Raw genomic sequence first — 20998 nt, 5'->3', positions numbered from 1 at the left:
GATTGATATTTTCAGTCAATAAAAATGCCAAACATTCCCTGGCTCCAGATTCTCAAATGTGAGAATTTGGTGGTTTGGACAGCTGGTCGGATAAAAATGAGACATCTGAATCACCCAGAGAGCCCAGTCACCTCGGACTCTATGAAATTATGACGAGTATTTCTCTGTTGTTGTTTTTTTTTTTAGCATTTTTTGGATAACGCGATTCAAGGAAATAGTTGTCAGATTAGGTTAAATGGTTCTAAATTAGTGTGCAAGACGAACTCTAACCATGATACTCTGCTTACGAGTGAAGCTGAACGGTCTAGCTTTATTTCTTTTGGTGTGTGGCCGTAACATAAGTGTGATAATGCTGTCAGAGGTGTTGTGATATAGAAAATAAAAGGAATAATAAAAGGAAATAAAGGCTTTGTTTCATGCTTTCTTCAACTTCACGTCTACTATTTTCATAAATCCGGACGCGTCACCTAATTTTATGCAACCACAGGACACTCATGTTGTGTGTGGTTATTTACTTCTTAATAATAATAATAATAATAATAATAATGATGATGCTACAGTTGGCATTTCTTTTAATTAAGCATCATGATCTGTAGAAACATTTTGTGTTCATTAAGTCCCACCACTTTTTATTTTTAGCTGCACTGATGGATTATGAACACAAAATTGACACTAAATACTTAAATGTTGTCTTCCTGCTACATGTTAAAAGCCCTGTTTTAAAGTCAGATTGTGGCTATATCTTGTATAGTTGGCATGGAAAGAGTGATTCAGTGATTCTACTGATGATAATGCTTTCTTGCCATGTACAGATTTTGATTTAATCTCAATTAAACCCTCTCTGGAGCAGCACAGTGATACAACTTGGTTAAAGAGAGCCATCTTTGTGAGACCGGACAACCTGATTTGAACTCAAGAGTTATCAAACAAACACTATTTACGCTTCATGAGGCAGGCCGCTAAGAAATACATTTCACTTTTAGGGAAAGAAAACACACAGAGCGCTTTGTTTAGCTTATTTTTCTGCCTACACGTCCTTCGCCGACGCTGTTCAAGTGCCTGGTAACTTGGTATCAAATGCTCCACCATTAGTTCTGATACTTCAAACCTTTTGAAGAGGGAACCTGGACCCTATTCAACAACAACTGAGAGCGCCGTCTCATTAAAAACACACAACACAGCTGAGAGCGACTGTTACTACAGCTAATTAACGGGAGTATCTACCACACAGTCACCTGACGCTCCCTCTTTTTAAAAACACTGAACCTAATCTCAGAAAGCAAGAACATGAAAACATGATCACCGTCGATGAAAAGAAAAAAAAAAAAAAAAAGTTGTCTTAAAATTTCCAGAGAGCTCAATTAACAGAAACATCACCGATAAAAGGACAACAGCCTACAAAGACACTGGAAAAGGAGTAGCACTGCAGGGATGGAAGCCATTAAGACAATACTGGATATTCAGGCTTCCCAATTAACACTTGTTTCCCCGAGCAGGGGTTGGGTTGGGAGGGGGGTTTGGGGGGGTCCTTCAATCTGTGTGACCATGGCTAACAGAGCGCACACCCCCCCCTCGCACTGCAAGTTGCAGAAAGGCACTAGAGTGGGGCTGTTGCTAGCCGTAGAAAAGTAAAAGCGATATACATTCATAGCTCACAGGTTATCTTAACCGCAATCTGGGAATAAATACACAAAATGCACTTGTAGAAAAATAAAATGTAAAAAAGCGTGGCCCCTATTTTTTTTTTTTCTTCTTCTTATTTTTGGATTCTGGGAGATAAGTATGGCTACTTTTTCACGGCTTTTTTTTTTTTCTTTTTTTTTTTTTTTTTTAAACCCCCCCACCCTACCCACCACTAGAAGGCAATTCAGGAGTGATCCTCCACTGCTCTGGCCGCGAGCAGTCGAGCCCTTTCATGCACGCCGATATGGGAATAAGAGGAGGAGGAGGGTGAAGAGGAGGGATGGAGTGAGGGGGCTTCAGTGGGAAGAGGTGGAGGTGGGGTGTGGGGGGGGGGGGGGGGGGGGGGGGGGGGCTGTTGGTAGGAGGTCAAGGCTCAGCTTTCAGTGCGAGGAAGTAGAGGGGAAACTCAACAGAACATATGTTCAGATGTTCAGACAACAGAGAAACCTCATCCAAAAACAGACACACACGCACACACATACAGCACACTTCTCAGTGTCTTCATGTACAGTGTTAAGTGTAAGGACCTGGGAGACAAACATGTGCATGAATCTGTATTTGTTTGGTGAGTGTGTGTTATGTGTGTGTGTGTGTGTGTGTGTGTGTGTGTGTGTGTGTGTGCACAGGGGGAAGGAGGGAAACCGGCTGTTGTTTGTGCTCGAGCTTCACGAACAAAGAGAAGTCAGTAACCACAAAGACAACATCTCCTCTTAAACCTCAGCAGTGCTCGCTCACACACACACACACACACGCACACACACGTGCACAGAAACACACACACACACACACACAACTCAAGAATATGTTGGGAGAGAAATGAGCTCCAGCTGACAGCAGGGGGAAGGGAACTGGAGTGTTCTGCCGAGTAAGGAGTGTGCGTGTGAATGAAGAGGAGGAGGAGGAGGAGGAGGAGGAGGAGGAGGCGGAGGAGGAGGAGGGGAAGTATTGGGTTTGCAAAAGGAGGGAGCAACATGAGTGCAGGAGGGCGAAGGAGGGGAAGTGGGGTGCATTCCACAGCTCTGCACAGAGGCTTGACACTCAAAAAAAAAAAAAAAAAAGAGATGTGTAGTGAAAATCCTGACTGTAGACGGAGTTCAGCCACTCCGGTGCTCCTCTCCCACCCTCCTGCCACCTTCTCCGACACTCCCTCTCACACCTCCTCCTCCTCTTCCTCCTCCTCCTCCTCCTCCTCCTCCTCCTCCCTCCTCCTCCTCAGCGTCACGTGAAGGTGGTGTGTCTTCATGTGTGCTTCATGTGTTTGTTTGTGTGTGTGTACGGTAGTTGTTCGATGATTCAGTCAGGCCTGTGAAACAGCTGCGACAGACGTGGCTGCTTGTCCCCTCCTTGAGGAGATCGCAGCGAGTCCACCTCCGCCGCCGCCGTCGTCGCCGACCACAAAAAATTCCACTTCCTGTCACGTGGCCGTTGCTTCAAGGTAGCTCTGTAGTTTGCGGACGGTGGACTCGTCCAGTGAAAAGAGGTCAAAGTCAAAGGTGGTGTTGGTCACGTTGAAGTGGCCCGTCTCCTCGATCAGGTTGACAATCTGATATACGAGAAGAGAGACGAGAGAGAAAATCAAGTTTTCATTTCCCCAAAGAGCAATTTGACTTATAGACAGCAGTCAGTGAATTAATAAAAAATTAAAAAGACGCAATTAATTAAAACAATAAATACAAAAACAGTACAGAGAGTAACACCAGTGTCACTGTTGTCATTGTTACCAGTGAGAAGAAACAACCAGCGAACCACCGTGATGTCTCCACAGCTTGTAGAAGGCCAAATTAAATTTTGTTGTTGGAATAAAAAAACCTCATATATATGTTAAAGTGCAGCTCTGACTTGATAAAAGTGGCAAAGATAATTTAAATTTACATCTGTGACATCTTTTAAATCCCTTCTTAAAACTTACCTTTAAAAAAAAAAAAAAAACAAGCCTTTTATTAATCTTAACTCAAAGTTTTTTGTTTTTAGTTCTATAATGTTTTATGCGTTTTGTTATTTTTACTGGTTTTACCTCATTTTATTTTATTTCAGGTATTCTGTAATTAAACCTTTAATAGCTGGATTTCATTTAATTGTGCTGCTAAATTGTTTTAAATTTAGCTTTTCCCTTTATAACGCTATTTGGAAAGGTGCTACATAAATTAAGTTTATGACTTTACGGCAAACACTCACTTTTTCCCCAGTGGGGTTTTGTTTTCGGACCAAACCAGCAGATCATATTAAATGTTAGAACTTACTCAATAAAAGGAAGTACTGAAAACTTCCAACAGAGACTCGTCAACATTTAAAAGTCTAACGAGCCGTTCACATGTAAGGACTTTAAAAACTGAGACATCGATAGGCTGCTATTCACTGTGAATGGGACCTGGCTTTGCAGCCCAGTGCCACCCACTGAGCCACAGACTCTTCAGGGGGAAAGTGGAAGCAAATGTCCTCTGATGCAAATGTGAGCAAAAAAAAAAAAAAAAAAAAAAAAATCAGCCAAGAGCCAATTGCACTCGATTTGATTCCTGCAGAAACTGAAGCACAGAAATGTTCACTCTTCCGCTCCACTACGTGAAAGAACTCGCTCACTCACTATCAGTCTCATCAACTTGTGTGTCTTTGTTGTATTAAAAGCTTCAACATCACATACTGCGAGGTAAAAAAAACCCCAAAAAAACAAAGCTATTCTGTACTCAGGAAACAAACAGTGCAACAGAAAATTAACTACTTCCTCGTGTGTAGCAGCTCCATCAGAAAATAACCATCCAGTCGGAGCAGAGTATGTAAATTACACGCTCAATGCAACACATCCACAACACTGCACATTCATGGGAGGTGAAAGATTTCCATCTGAGAGGAGAGATGAATTATCATCTTTAAAACATGACCACCATGATGTTTTTATACTTTTTTTTTTTTTGGTTTGCTCATTTTTTTCACAAAGTTTAAAAGGCAAATTACTGTTTTTTTCCCCCGTACGCTTTGTAGTTTAGTTTTATATTCAGATACCTCTGATGAAATAGTGCAACAGTTAGTAGTATCGAGCAGAAAACAGAGACACAGAAACACACACCTGCTGCAGGACGTTACGCTCCCTCAAAGCCATCAGTCTGCGATGAAGGTCGACCAACTCTTCTGTGTACGCCTGAAGAGTTCGGAGGAGGTTACAGAGGAGAATGAGATGAAAGACAAAAGGAGAGGAGAGAGTCATGAGTCAGTAGAGAAACTGGTAATATTTGTTGTCTTCCATGACTTGAATTTTCTCTCTGTATGTTGGTAGAACATCGGCACGAAATAGTGAATCTAGAAATGATCAAGATGAAGATTTAAGGACAGAGGACGTAGATTTTAGAGATTTTAAAGCCCTCTGAGACAAAGCTGATATTTCAGTCTTTATACATAAAGTTGACTGACACCCGAACAACATAATTATGGTGCCGTTCTAGCTGTACTGGAAATATTCGGATGTTATAAAAACATCTTTATATTATAGTTATTTGCACTTGGTAGCCTTTTTACATTTCTTGCTATTTTTAAAGATGCAAGACCGATTTTGTTTCCCTAATCGATAATAATGTGGAGCTTGATTCACATGATTTCAGACGTCTGTGATTTGTTCTCTTGCAGCTGGTCCAGATATGGTTAAAAATGAACCAGGAAATGCAGGCTAAATCACCAACACAAAGCCTTTTAATGTGGACTTACATATAAACAAAATCCATCTCCATGAAACTCAGCAGATGTTTCAAAGTGAAGGAGTGATAAGATCACTCCACCAGAGTTTCCCTTTAACACTACTTTAATCTTCTAGTTACAAAGAGGAAGGAGATTTCTTTTCAGGGGGTTCATAGGTCTGTCTAAACATCTGGATCGATTCACTGGCCGTATTCCATCTTGAATTCATTAATGCACTCATTGAACATTGGTGAAACACTGCATGTGTGTGTGAGAGTTGAAGCATAAAAAGTTTGATTTACCCTTCCTACCTTGTCGTATCCCTTCTTCAACACCTTCTCTGAGCGAAACGAGGAGTCTGGACTCTTTCTGCCTGACACCTACGCTCGGACAGAGGAAAGACAAGATCAGAGAAAGAGAGAGAGAGCAAGAAAGAAACAAAAAAAAGGAGAGAAATTACAGAGAGAAAAGATACGAAGAAGAGAGAGAGGCAGCGATGTGAGACCATGAGACTATCTGGGACACCGATGACAGTTAATACAGCTGAAATGGTGCAATCCTTAAACACTGTGGCTGAATGGCTTCAGGCTATTCTGTGTTTGGTAGCACCACAGCATTAAAAATACAGCATGTACTGATATTTAAAATGTCTAAACTAACACCTTAGAGTGCTGTTCGATAATGTTTTGATAGTATAACTCATACGTTGCTTTCTCAAACACACAAAGCACATCAGGAAATTACAATTAATGTTGAAAATTAAAGAATTTATGTAAACATATTGTCATTATCACCGACTGCTCTGGTGGTTTCCATGTTTATTTTCTGGTCAAACTGCTCCGACCTCAATATGTCAATGTGTTAGCAGCCGTCGGAGGTCTGTCTGACTCACTTTGTTATTGGAGGAGCTATGTTTCTGCGGGGGCGGGGCGGGGTCTCGACTGGGGCGGTGCGAGCCGTCACTGCTGTCACTCTCGCTGTCCAGGCTGAGTCTGACAGGGGGGGGGGACAGGCAGAGGCCAGAGGTCAGTCACACATAGATGGACAGAAAGAACACATTGTCATACTGCTTGCTGTTGTACTTGCAAGTGTGTGTGTGTGTGCATCTTAAGATTGTAAATTTTATTAGCTGCCAGTATGGGGTTCACCACTCAGCAAAACAAATCAACATCAGCCCTTTTTGGTTATGGGCTTCATTTCATTTCATCGTTTAGTGGAGGAGACACCGCAGCCTAAAATTAGAAAACCTACGTAAACAACACTGAGGAGAGAAAACTGGTGAGGTAGGGAGAGAAAGTTTAAAGGATACATCTGGTGGTTTTCTATATTTTTCTTACAAATCTCATGTGCAGAGCCAAACCAACAATGAACTCATCCTACTTACAAGTATTGTTTGTGTATCCAAAGCCTGATATATCTTATTCCTCTGTGCTGTAGACATCCGTTATTGTCCAAAAACTATTAAAAACATGTCAGTGAGTCAGACCGCTGCACTGGCTGACATGTTCCTTCGCCAGGAAGATTATGGTCACGGTAGTTTGTTTAGAAAGCTACCGCTTAGGAATGTGGTTACCTTTACAGAGCTTTGCTAGCTTGTTGCGCTACATTTAACAACCTCTGAACTTTGTACTACAGTGTAAATAACTTTAGTGCAAAGTCAACAGGTTGAGAATATGTATAATATAGAAAATCACCAGCATTGTCCTATAAGGCACCTGTTTGATTGCAAACATCTTACAAGCTCACTGCATGTTACACTGTGCAAGATGGTTTTAATAAAATCTTGGTCACAATCTGTGTCACCTGTTGAACTGTAGTGCTACAACTGGAATATTTATTAAAATAAAAAAAACATACATATATGCAGAGACGTGTCATTAACTCGTGCCGTACATCTGCGCCACTTTCTCATCTTATTGAAACGTAGCAAAGCAATAATGAAAGCTTTGGCTGCAGTGCTGGCACTTCGATGCATCACAAAACCTCAGAAGAGGAAGAGATGAGAGTGTGTGAATCCTTTTGCAGTCAGATAAAGAGGGCTACATAAAACACAGATGAGGTTAATGTGTTTTAGCAGCTTGCCGATGATTTCCACTGATAAACTAGTCTCACAGTGCGATCGAGCACCGCCATTGTTGATCGAGATTTCACCACGTTTCTCTGATGATTTTAAACTCTCATCTCACGACAGACCGAGATAACTCAGCAGTGTTGAAGTGCGCTTTAGAGAGACTGACCGAGAGTCGCGGTTGGGGGGGTTGGTCTTGATGGGGGTCTCCTCCTCCGAGCTGCTGTCATCATCATCTGACTCTTCTGATTGGATCTCCTCCACCATGGATCGCAAGGGGCCTGAGAGAGACGGACAGACACACAAACCATAATATTACTGACCTGACGTGTAAATCATTTGCATCTTCCAAGATTTCAAAAGAGCACAGATACTAGTATTTTGTATATTGTGGCTTTCGGTCTCCTTGTATCTTTTCTGATAGTTGTAGCCATCTATGTTTGTCATCTGTATGTTATTTTTGGTACATAGAATTATCAGTCTTTTTTTCTTCCCTTTTGTTCTGTATGTTGTGCTACTGTGCACCTTTTTTTTGTGAGGAGGTCTTTATAAGCTTATTTTGTGTTGTGTTTATTTATCGGGGCAGTCTGCAGTTTTTAACATAAATGATGCACTGCACCAGAGTTAGCTCAAAGCCAATTTACATCTGTAGTCCCCCACAATCAAAACATACAACAGCACAGCAGTAAACAGTACAAAGCAATAAACTCATAGAACACATTATACAAAATACAAAGCTACACACAACAGCACATCACATACACCCACAATGTCAACCAGAAATCAACAATGCAAGCATGTCAAAACAAAAGCAAGATTATTTGAGAAGACCATGAGATCAAATCCAGACTCAGTGGCCACAGAGCTAACTTCCTTAGCTTTTTAAACTCACCAACACAATCCTTTTTTATATCTGTCTATTGTGTCTGTATTTGAATTTGTTGTTTTGTTTTTCCCTTATGTTCACCATGTTCATTTTAATGTTTTTAATCTTATTATTATAATATTTTAATAATAGTGTTTTAGCATTTTTAAATGTCATTTTTTGTGTTTCATTACCTGTAAAAAAAAACACAACAACAAAAACAATGTGAACTAAACTATAACCTCATATTCCAAAAGCCTTTAACAGACTCAAATATTTCACATTAGATCTTCACTCCCTGATCTTTACTTCCTCTCCAGTGAAACCAGCTGTATTGACTGTACCTTGCCCTTGTTTCTGTCCTGGCTCAAAGTCCGAATCTGAACTGGAGTCAGAGCTGGAACTGGAGTTGGAAGGACTGGAGGGGGCCGATTGCTGTAGGAGGAGAAGGGGACAGAAATATGTAAGAAAGTTAGTTGGACAAGACAAAGAGATGTGGGCTGATTGAATTCAAGATCCAAGATTTGGAATAAAATAAGGTCAAACTTTCACATTTTTTTGTAAATGCAGTTGTGCAATAAATCGATAAAAATATAAATTAGCAAGTGCGCAACGAAATATGGGGATCATAAGATGAACAGCATGACATTAGAAAATCCTTTCAAACAATCATCTCTTTCATTTCCAAGAAAGAAAAAAAAACTCCTGTTACCTCTGACTTCGAAGATGCTTCATCCTCTGAATTCGACTCTTCGGACTCTGGAAGTTTCTTGGGCTCCTTCAGCTCCTGCGTGTCGTTTTTGCCTTTGGCCCAGCGACCCTTTTCCTTGGAAGGTTTCTTCTCCGCGTACGGTTGGCTGGCTGCAGATGACGAGGAGACGCGGGGAGATGTTCCTGTGAAGGCCCCGCTGGACGGCCCCTTCGGCCCCTCAGAGCTGCCTTTCTTCTGCTTCTTAGCGCTAGGTTTGGGAGACTCCACCGTGGAGGGCCGTTTCCCGGGGGCTTTGGACTCTGTGGGCCCTCCTCCTCCTCCTCCCCCACCACCCCCTCCACTCCCAGCCCCCCCTCCTTTAGGGGACATGCCCTCCATCTTTGACTCCTTCAGTGTGAGTTTAGGCTCCTTGAAGGCCGCCTTGGGTAGGACCTTTACTTCATCTTTCACTTTGATCTCTGACGGCTTTTTTGAAGACGATGATGAGGAAGAAGAAGGGTCGCGGCCACTCTTGCTGCTTCCATCTCTGTCATTGTCCCCTTTCGACGTGGCTTTGCTCTCAGAGTCTTTTCGGGGACGTTCCCGGTGCTCCTTGGTCACTTTGTGCGGTTTGGGTCCTTTGCTGCTGCCACCACTTCCTTCTTTACTTGGCTCCTGGAGAGAAATAAACATCTGGATGAACAGCAGCACTGTCATCGCCACTCTTAGCAAAGCACTCAGCTTAAGGACGCTAACGTGGGCACAAGCTCAACTGCTCACAGACATTAGCCTTGCCAGTCTACTCTGCACTGTTGTCACAGTACTTCCTGACAATCAAGTGTCAAACACTGCATTTTTTATCAGGATAACTCCAGCCAAAACAAAAAAAAATGCTAATTTCTCTGTAGGAAACAATTAGTCTAGAGCTTCAACTAACCATTGCTTTTGTTATTGGTTAATATGCTGATTATTTTCGTGATTAATTGCTTTGTCTATATAATGTCAGTAAATAGTTTAAGAAATGCTTATTATACCTTCTTAGAGTCAAAGGTGACATATTCAAATGTATTTTTTGTCCAAACAACAGTAAAAACCACAAAGATATTCAGAAATAGTTTTATAAAGAATGGAAAACGGAGTTTGAGAGAGAAATTGACACCCCAGGCTCTTTTCTCACCTCCACACAATGAGGTGAGAAAAGAAGCGGGTGTGAACTGGGTATGAATTTCGGATGGTTGGTTTCACAAAGTTGCAGAAACCGACAGACACAGTGGGCACCCTCTAATCTGACGTCAGAAAAGTGTGGGCGAAGATCGTTCCCAAAGCTGTTTGACTGTCCAGCGAGCAGTTCTGATGACACCAAGTCCTCTTTCTGCCTCAAGCTGGTGCCGAACACACACCTGCTCACGCCATGTAATTAATGTGGATCTAAAAAACATTTCTACATCATGAGGAGGAATATTAGTTAAAGATAATTTGCAGACATGGTTCTTGACTCAAAATCAGTTTGTCCAGAAAGAGGTAAGACTTTGTATAGTAACTATAGTAACACACAGCAACACAGGTTGCAGTACAGACGATCAAACCTTGGCAAAAGGCAAAAAATGTGAAAAGTCATTTCTTTTCAGTCAGGCAGGAAGAGCTATACTGGTCTGTGAAGGGTTGATACAATAACTGTGGCAACACTGGAAAAAGGCAAACGGATCAACTTCCTGATTTCTTCTGATATGTCCCTTCTCCTGGCAGATAAGCTGGCTGGTGTGTAACACTGCATACATGCATACAGATGCTCAAGCACAGTTGGTAGTGATTAGAGAGGCCTGAGTCAGCCTGTTCTGAAGGCTGGTTTGATGTTTTTGTTGAGGGCACACAATGCTTACTTTGCAAGTCGGCTATACCTTTTTTTTTCACAAAATATCAATAAATTGACTGGAATGATCAATGAAGTTGTGAGACTTTCGGGATAGGTTGTCTCTTAACCAACCTTTGACACGTGAGAGGTCTTTGTCTTCTTGGGGTCTGAGAAGGCAGAGAGCGGGATAGTGGGGAGCATCGGGTAGTCTGGACTGGGCCTCGACACAGCTTCAGCCCCCTCTGGAACCACCAACACCTAAATTAGAGAGACAACAGTTAGAAGAGCGTCTGTGTTTAAAGCCACCGTACGTCACAACGCAGTGTAAATTCTCAAAAACCTGTATAGAAATTCCGTGGAGTCGTCTTTGTCGTATTTGACAGTTAAATGTCACAACATCAGATATTCTTTTTGAATTGAGAGTGTATCAGAGTACACTGGATCCTACTATGAGTGTTGCATTATGGGTGGCTTGTAGCCTTAATGTTGCTAAGCTAGCGAGTGTCTTTAAGTTTGTTTATAGTGATTGTGTTAGAGCTGGTGAGCTCTAGGGCTGCAACTAATGATGATTTTGAGTATGAATTAATCTGTCAATTATTTTCTCAATTGATCAATTAGTTGTTTGGTCTCTAAAATGTCAGAAAATGGTGTAAAATGTCAATAACTGTTCCCCACAGTGCAACCTTAAATGTCTCGTCCAAATTGTCTTCCAACATCTTAACGGCAGAAACAAACCATGGACTAAATCATCTGTCAAGCAGCCAAGAATTGCTGCAGTCGCAGGTGACGAAGTGCTAAAAAAGACCGAAAGTGACTGATTTACGTCCTGCTTTAATTAAAAAAAATTATTTTTTTTATGAGAAAAAAAGCTTCAAGGATGAGGACTCTTTTCTCCTTGGGTTAATATTATCTCAGGGAAAATATCCTAACAGGACGAGTGTGAAAGTCTGTTATATCTTCAAAAAGTCTTTTTTTTTTCCAAAAACAGGTGTTGGAAAAGGGCGGTCTTCTTTTATTCGGGCCAATAAGTTATTTGTCGAGGCCTTTATATAACTTGACTGAAGAGAGAGAGACAGGCTTTTACGTGAGAATTTATGGTAAAATGCATTATGTAGTGACTGCTACTATAGTACTATTGTTCATTGTGGCACTGCTATTGATTTTAGTCAGTCATTCAGTCATCAGTCCACTCAACCTGGCAACCAGCCAGTGTGTGTGTGTGTGTGTGTGTGTGTGTGTGTGTGTGTGTGTGTGTGTGTGTGTGTGTGTGTGTGTGTGTGTGTGTGTGTGTGTGTGGCAGACTCACCCCTCCAGCTTTGATCAGCTTTCTCCTGAATTCTTTGGTGGGGTTGTTGAAGGTGAGCTTCTCACAGCGCAGGTGGTTGACAGGGGGGTTTCCCTCCAAGTTAAGGAACAGGTCGTAGTTGAAACACACCTTTTTTGGCTCTTCCTAAATAAAAGACCATAGAATAAAAGATTTTTTTTTTTTTTTTTTTTAGTCATCGTGTCATTTTAACCTTTCTGTGCAACACAAGCTCATTTGTGTTTGTCTTTCTGCATTACTGCCCTAGATACACTCGCTTCTCAATACCTACATATTTCACAACAATAGATAAAAGCCGAATGAACAAACGATCACCCTGGAAGTCCATAAAACACACAGACATAGCCGGGGCCTGCACACTGATAAGGAACAAGTCACATTCCTGGGAGAAGTAGAGACACGGACGATTAAAGTTGAGGAAAAGGCATTAAGACACTCTTGAGAGATTTTATAAACAAAAACGTCCTTTTGTAAATGTAGAGATGGATGAATGGTTGCTGATGTTTACACTCCCTGTGTTTCCCTCTCGGTATTTTCTTCATCTTTTTGACAGATTTGTTGATTGTGTATATGTTAATTGCACATAAACAGAGGAAGTACATTTCTTGGATGCAGTCCAGAAGTCTAATATTATGAAGACTTTCAGGAGACGATGATAAACTAATGTGCACGTATATACATCTTTCTTTCATTGTTCATTCCAATGACCGATAGAGACGGAGAAGTCCTGGTATAATAGTGTCTGCTCATTTTAATTCTTTCACTTTTATGAATGTCGCCATGTCAAAACAATGTTTAACTAACATTCATTGAATTATCTGGACCAATCGGGGCGTGTGTCAGTAAAGCCATTCACAAAACAGTCTATAAAAAGGTTCTGAACTGTCACTGAGGTTACATGCACTTAAGTAATCGGATTATTCCCAGCTTTCGGGCTGTAACCTTATTTCTGAAACGTCACGTAAAAGGAAAACCAGTTTCCTTCATCAAGTTAAAGACTTAACCTGGTTAACACGGGTAGTATTCTGCCGGAAAAACCTGATTTCTCCAAATAACCTGGATTCTTGTGTGCACGTAAAGGCAGTCCATACGTTAATTTCAATATAAATCAATATTATAGCATCCACTGCATTTAAAATAAATCAGTTTACAACACTCAAACCGTACTGAAGTTAAAATAATTACGTTTGTCCCACATCTCATTCTAACTTGCACTATTCTTTCTTTGTAGTATTTTTATTCACTGCCCAAATGTCTGATCTGTACATTCCTACGCAGCAGTATAGAGCAAACTATTTGTGTCCGTTTTTCTCACCTTGTTCTTGAAGTAAACCTCAATAGGCATGAGGAAGCCTGCGTAGCCCGACTCCTCCACTTTGTACGGAGGCTCCTTGCATACTGCAGACAAACAAAGGCGGAAATACAGTGAACTGTTGAGAGTGACACGAATATCAAACAAACACCCTCAGAAACAAATTAAGTAACATTATTTGTAAATTACAGTCTCGTCAAACTTTATACTGTATTACCATGACAGTGATGAACATGATATTGGTTGTTTAATGAACATTTTTTCATATAATAGAAGATTGGAATACAGTATACTGACAGTAAAACGATTTGTCAGGATTGTCAGGATATTAAAAAGGTTCCCCTGTGGAGTTTCTGACCTCTAGTAGCACTATGAAGCAGTTTTTTTTTTTTATGAGCGGGTCCCCGTTTTGTTTGTCTGGTGCACGCGCATGATGCAATACATGTTCTTGCCAACGGTTTCACACTATTCCACTGACCTACTGGTGGCTGTAATGTGCCAAGAAACGCAGAGAAGAAGAAGAAGACCACAGTCTAGTATACATGGATTTAAGCAACGCAGTATTTAAAATACTTTGCTTTGAAAAAATGGCTTTGCAAATGTGTTTTCGAGGCAGGAAATGCACTCAACACTTTTGATAGACATCAAGGATACACACAAATGCGTCTTGGTAAGTAACTCTTAATGTAAACTAACTGGGAAAAGTCCACAGGGCGCTTTTAATGTTGTCCGTATCGCACGGACTTCGTTTTATCCACCTACAGTCAAATACATTTAAAGAGTTTTGACTTTGTAGATGTGTTGGGGCATTAATAAGATGGACTGTTAGAGCTTAGAGGATCAACTTATAAGACTGTCAGGAATGTAAAATAAAAAAATGACATATGGATTATTCGGCTGCACCATAGCTTAGCCTCACTCTGACCTCTTTGAATTATGTTATGAACAACTTCATTTTAAAAATTGAGAATGTCATCGCCCCCCTGCTAGAGCTTAATCAGTTTCTGATAAACCAAAAGCATCACAGAGAAATGTAAAGTCCAGAGAACAGTGCACCGAAAACTGAATCTTAAGCACTTAAACAATTATCTCACCTGCCTTTTTTTAATTGTGAACTCTAATTATTTCAGTTTTTATGTTACTAATCTTTGTGCAATTAGTTTACATCCTTACGCATTTTAAATGTCTTGTTCTGTATGTCTTAGTCTTTTATGAAATGTGTATATAAAAATAACTTGCTTTGCCTTGCAGACAGAGATAATGTGTGTTTGTGTGCATGTTTGAATATCGTTATCTCTGTCATCATACCTCTCTTGGGTTTCGGGAAGCTCTCATGCAGGCGGAAGACAACCTTCTCTACAAAGTGCTGGATGTCGCCAGTCTCTGGCCCTCGGACAAACACCATCCAGTCGTGTGTGAAGCCTTCTGATGTCACTTTCTTCCTTAGCTGGGCTCTGTGGCCCAACTCCAGCTTCACCTGCACTGTGCACTGAAAAGACAAATCAAAGAGTCAAATATCGTATATAATAGGTCTGTAGACTTGGGAGAATATAGACGAGACAAAAAAACAACTGTAACATGTGAACTACGGAGGCAGGGTGAGAGGAAAAAGACTTTTCAGATCAAGAAAGAGATGATGATGACGAATCGAAACATGTCTGCTGTTATCTACACTTTTTGCATATTGTGGTGAGCACATCAAGGACAAATAAATGCCTTGAGATTGCGTCTTTTGGACATTTAAGTACATGCTGATCCCTTGCTTTCTCACGATAGAAACGTTTACATGTAACCTGCGTTATGCATCACTGTGTTGTATACGATGCATACTAAATTAAATGTGTCAGCCTAAAACAGAAGAGAAGAAAAAGACATACAACGAGGGGTAAGTTTACTCTACATGATGTCTATAATAAAACAACTAGGACTCCAAATAGCAAATATTTTAATTGTCAATTACTGTTTGGTCTATAAACTGTCAGAAAATAGTGAACAATTACAGTTTCCAAAAGCACAAAACAGTTTAGTAACATGTAAGATACAGAAAAGCAGCATATTCTCACAATGTATAAGCTAGAACAGGTGAATGTTTGGCATTTATATTTGATTTTACTAAATTACTATTACTGATTAATAGTTTCAGTTCTAAAAAATAGTATCTGGATTGCTTGTTCTCACGCATATATATATATATATAAACTTTATGCTTTTTCTGTTGTATAACTTGCATCAGATATGATCATGCTTTTCTAAGAATAAATATTACAAATGAGTCAGACTAAAAAAAGAGGAAGAAATACTTTATTCTAAAAATAAAGAGATGAATAACCTGAATTTAAGTAGGTTTACCATACATGACTTACTCGCCTATAATAATAAATAAATAGCAGCTGAGACACCTTGCAAGCTGAGATTGCTTATGAAATAAACATAAGCAAAGCCAGTGGTAAGATTAACCCAAGGGGGCATTATTCATTGGTTTCTGATTCAACCTTGTGCAAAACCTCTGAATTTCTATTTTGAGTGTGTGGACTTTATTCTCAAGGGGAGAGACTGAGCACTTGGCCTGGACAAACACAAAGCGGGACTGGTGTCGGGAAGCTCCCTGTGGAATGGGAGTGATTAGCTGCCCAACCGGCAGATCTCAAAAGGTTTGTCCAGAAGAGGGGCACATTGCTGGGCTACCTCTCTCTGTCAAGAACAATGACGGCAAACGGGACAAGCGAATGACACCGCACTGGTGTGATGGGGGTGATAGGCATAGTAAATGAAGAGGCTATGGAGATGGAGTGCAGAAGGGAACGAGGGGGGACGAGAGGCGACAGAAAGGCACTTTATGTCCAGGGGAGGACTGAAGAATGTGGGCATTTGGCCCCGGCACTGAGCGGCTCGTGAGCTGGGACTGAGTGGGAGGATTAGAGGGGACCGGATTGAGATGAGCACTCTCACACAGGCTCTCTCTCACACACACACACACACACACACATACACACACAAATACACACACGCACACACCTCCTCTGCCTGGCACTCTGCCCGGCCATTCTGTGGCAGTAATGCCCTTAAACTCCAGACTCCACCACACCCATAGTGAGCAGCCACGGAGTCCCTCCAATCATCAACACCTCCCTCCCTCAGCCCGACTCCACACACACACACACACACACACACAAAAAAAATCAGGAATGTGATAAGGACAACATTAAAAACCAGGATGATAATGGGCCAAAAGGAGGACTCTGACTCTACATATGAAATTAATGAGAACAACAAATTCAAAAGCTTCAACGTGGAAAAAACAAACAGAGAATTCACACAAATAAGCAGAAAATTAAAGAGGTTACAATTATTATTGTGATTAGTTTCATAATCAATCAATCTACTTGTCTTTAAAATCCATGTTTTGCCCGACTAACAGTTCTAGAGCTGCAACAATTAGTCAATTAATCGGTCAGTCCATCGACGGAAAATTAATCGCCAACTGCTTTGATTATCGATTAGAGTCATTTTTTTAGGAAAAAGTGTCCAAATTCTCAGATTCCAGCTTCTTAAAATGTGAATATTTTCTGTTTCTTTAGTCTTTGTGACAGTAAACTGAATTTCTTTGGGTTGTGGACTGTTGGTGGGGATAAAAGACGACTTCTGATGACGTCACCTTGAGCTTTCAACCATTTTTCACCATTTTTGGACATTTTATAGACCAAACGACTAATAAATTAATCAGGAAAATAATCAACAGATTAATTGATAATAAAAATAACAGTTAGTTGAAGCCCTTATCAGTTCAAAACCCAAAGATATTCAATTTACTATCATATATGACAAAATAAGCAGCAAATCCTCAAATCTGAGATGTTGAACGTTCATTAAAAAAAACGACTTTAAAACGATTAATAGATATAAATAATAGTTACCCGTAGCCTAATCAATCAACTATTTGTTTCAGCTCCCAAGAGAATACTCGGTCTGCAACAAACGATTATTTTCATCATCAAATAAGCGTTGATTATTTTCTCTATGAATCACTTAATCTATAACATAAAAGAAGTGACCTCTTTAAATTGTTTATTTTGTTCACCCAACAATCCGAATCCATAATATATTGAATTAACTATGATATAAAACAGATAAAAGCAAAAAACTCTCACATTTTAGAAGCTGAATAAAGCAATTTCGACAGAAACTTGAATGATTATCAAAATAGTTGCCAATTAATTTCCTGTCGATCGGATTTATTTATCAGTTCATTGTTTCAGCTCACGATGATGAATTACACCAAGTCTTAAAATATGAAACCGAAGAAGATATGAAGCCGAATATCAGAAACAGTTGAGTGAGCGGTGTAGAAACGTACATCTAAAAAAACTGACCGCTTGCTCTAATTTCTGCCAATGATCATAAAATTTAAATCGCAGGAGGCAATATGAGAACGGGAGAATAAATAAACATCAATTGAAATGTGTCAAACTGTCTGAAAATATGAAACACCCCGAGAGATACAAAAAACAACAGCTGAGTTTCTCAAATCATTCGATTCTTTGTAATATCAGATGGGCAAAACTACTTTTGGCATCACATTTTTATTTAGCTAACCTTTACCAAAAAGGCAATGTAGCGACGCAAATGTAAAAAAAACAAACACAAAGCCACTAAGACTGAGATGATGCTTTTGAGCCCTCTCTCTCTCTTTCTCACACACAGTGCTCCAATTGAGGGGAAATACAAATTTTGGCAGACACGCTGGCTCCCATGAAAACAATGAACTCCCAGCTGCCATGTAAATAACACCCCTCATGACCATGTTAATCTCTTCCAGCTAATAAACGATTGAAGTAAAAGTCAGAAAATTTCCCTCGGAGAAGAGAGGAGGACACACACACACACACACACACACACACACACACACACACACACACACACACACACACACACACACACACAAACAATCATGATGGTGGTGCTGACGCTGTAGGTTCCGACTAAATCCTTCATTTTTGCCAAACGCTTATATATATATCTACAAGACGACACAAATAGAGACAAAACAGTTACTTGTAGTGGAAATCATGTGTGGGGATCATGAAAAGCTGCATGACTACTCGTCCTGTCATCCCAACTGTAGCGTTCATAAACACACATCCACTCAACACAGCTAGCAAACAGCAACAGTCTCAGCTACAGCTGCAACGATTAGTCCATCAAAATCGATTGTCAGACAATTAATCGCCAACGATTTTGATAATCCAGCTTCTTAAATGTGAATATCTTCTGGTTTCTTTAGTCCTCTATGATAGTAAACTGAATGTCTTTGGTTTGTGGACTGTTGGTCAGGACAAAATAAGACATTTTAGGTTTCATCTTGGGCTTTGGGAAACAGTAATCGTCATTTGTGACCTTTTTCTGACTTTTTATAGACCAAACAACTAAAAGTTGTGCCTTTACTCTACTGTCCATACATAACGCAGTTAAGACTAGCCAAGCTGTCACCTGGCTGTATCAGGATGCTGCAATGTGCATTAGATGAATAAATTCCAATGAAGCAGTGACGGACTTAAGTTGACTCACTTCTGGATGTGACAGCGTGGCAACAGACTAACAAACATTGCAAATTTTTACACTCTCAGTTGCCAGTTTATTGGTATACAACTCGTGGCTAAAAATAATGTATAATACAACAGCCTTGAGGGTTATAATGTTCATTTATATCAGCAAGGGTCGATAAAACATTAGAAACAGCCTCTAGTAAAAAGCAAGTCATAAAGTTGAATCAACCTCTCGAAAGCAACAAAACAAAATAACCTTTTTTTCATTTCATTGAATGGTTGTTGTGTTGTTGTTAGACAGCATTACTTTCAGCTACGTGTACCAATAAACTGGCAACTGAGTGTATATATTTGTGCAATAAGAATGAAAGATCTTTGGTAACACTCACAGAAGTACAACTTGACTACCTTTTAACTCGTAGCTGAAGACTTCCTCTAGATGATCTAGTTAAAAACTTCAAAGGGGCCAACGCTGAATGGGGACTAGTTCCAAGAAAGTGGCTGGGCAACTTTCCATGGGTGTGTGTGGCCTTAACATCTGAAATATAGTCTTGAATATAACCTCAGGCATTTAGAGAGTAACCCATTTTGAAGCAATATCTCCCTTACAGTAAGCAGATATGTAATTTGGTTCACCCACTTATCAGCTTGTGAAGTAAATCGTGCAGCTTTTTAGGCTGATATAAGTCTTTAATAGTATGAAACAATGCAAAAAGAAACAATGCAATTATATTAAAGGTGAAGGCTTGAACTTGCAAGAGCAAATCTGTCTTTACATCTGTTTTTTTTTTGTAATGTTCAGGACTCTTTGCCTTATCATGATCACCCAATTGCAAGGGTGCCCATCATAACTGGAGTCAAGTTCAGCCACACTGGGAATTAGTCAGGTTTTCCACCATACTGCGTGTATTTTAGTCTACAACCCTGAATGAGGCATGCATTAAACATTAACCAACTGTTAGCAAATACTCCTTTAGATATTTCAAGAAGTTGTGTGATGGTTGCTGGTTTTATTAGCCGTGTGTGTGTGAGGTTTCAGGGCCGCTGGCAGTGGAGACACCACCCCGCCTCTCCAGCCCAACCTGGAGAGGACAAATCTTTTTCCCCCGGCGCCTTGTAGCGGCTCCTTAGCCTTTAGCCAACGGCCGACACTCTCCTGGTAGGTAGACTAGCTTAGCTTAGCTACACAAAAAAATGGTTTTCATGGTGTTTAACGGCGTGCATGTGCTTTTTAAACACAGCAGAGCAGAATAAACACCAGGTGTGAATCTCTTTGTGTGCCCGGTTGTGGCTGCAGCTATGCAGCGGTGCTGAGCGGTGTGGTAGACTGGAGCTAGCTAGCGGTAAATACCGATGTATGAGTGCCCAAGCTAGCATAGCTCCAGAGCCAAACAACTACGAGTTCATTAGCAGCAGGAGCTTTTTTTTTCTTCTGGCTAGCAGTACAGATGATTCATTCCTGCCCTGCCGGCGCGCAGCCTGCTGGCGTTTTCTGCGTGAAAAGTTCAGACCCCACAAGGAGACGGAAAAGCCACTGTACCTGGTTCTCCATGTTCCTCTGGCCTCAGTGATTGTTGTATGTATTTACAGCGGTGTTTGTGGAGCGTCTCCCCAGCCTCGGCTCCTCATTGTGTGTCAATCCAGCCCAGAAGCGGAAGGCAGACGGCTCCCCTCCCCTTCCAGACGGCTGCTGGCAGGCAACCAAAACAGAAAGCTCGCTCAGCCAATCGGAGAGCGAGGAATTTAAGCACTCTTGAAAGGAGCCAATCAGAACGGTCGGGAGGCGGGGCAGAATCCGAGCCGCAAATACAATTAAAGCATTTTCTGGTGGTTGTCTCGAGTGACAGCGAGCGTGTCCCAATGGCTACAGCCCTGTTTCAATTGTAAAATGCACATGATGTTAATTGATTAATCGGAGCTCGATTGTATTGCTTTCACAATTTAGCTATTGATAACTGTATGGTAAATGTAATATCAGTAACATTAACAATGACAGT

General features: G+C 40.7%; 1 protein-coding gene across 2 annotated transcripts; it reads right to left on the bottom strand.

The window, feature by feature from the left end:
- Positions 1–2886: 2886 nt before the first annotated feature.
- Positions 2887–20772, bottom strand: mllt1a (MLLT1 super elongation complex subunit a). Of its 2 annotated transcripts, none has more exons than XM_042417647.1 (12): positions 20542–20772; positions 14767–14947; positions 13462–13544; positions 12129–12272; positions 10955–11080; positions 8992–9645; positions 8624–8714; positions 7584–7695; positions 6239–6338; positions 5658–5726; positions 4745–4816; positions 2887–3226 (listed from the first exon to the last, which is right to left on the bottom strand). In XM_042417647.1, exons 1-12 carry the CDS (start codon positions 20551–20553, stop codon positions 3098–3100), a joined length of 1773 nt encoding a protein of 590 aa, XP_042273581.1. In that variant the 5' UTR covers positions 20554–20772; the 3' UTR covers positions 2887–3097. The 2 variants fall into 2 exon arrangements, with proteins under 2 accessions (XP_042273581.1, XP_042273580.1); XM_042417646.1 differs by having other exon boundaries at positions 5649–5726; positions 20542–20771.
- Between the last annotated feature and the right edge of the window lie 226 nt (positions 20773–20998).

Source organism: Thunnus maccoyii, chromosome 7, assembly GCF_910596095.1.
Source record: "Thunnus maccoyii chromosome 7, fThuMac1.1, whole genome shotgun sequence".
Classification (NCBI taxonomy): domain Eukaryota; kingdom Metazoa; phylum Chordata; class Actinopteri; order Scombriformes; family Scombridae; genus Thunnus; species Thunnus maccoyii.
The sequence above is the reverse complement of the archived record's forward strand: the minus strand, read 5'-3'. Positions and strand labels throughout refer to the sequence as shown.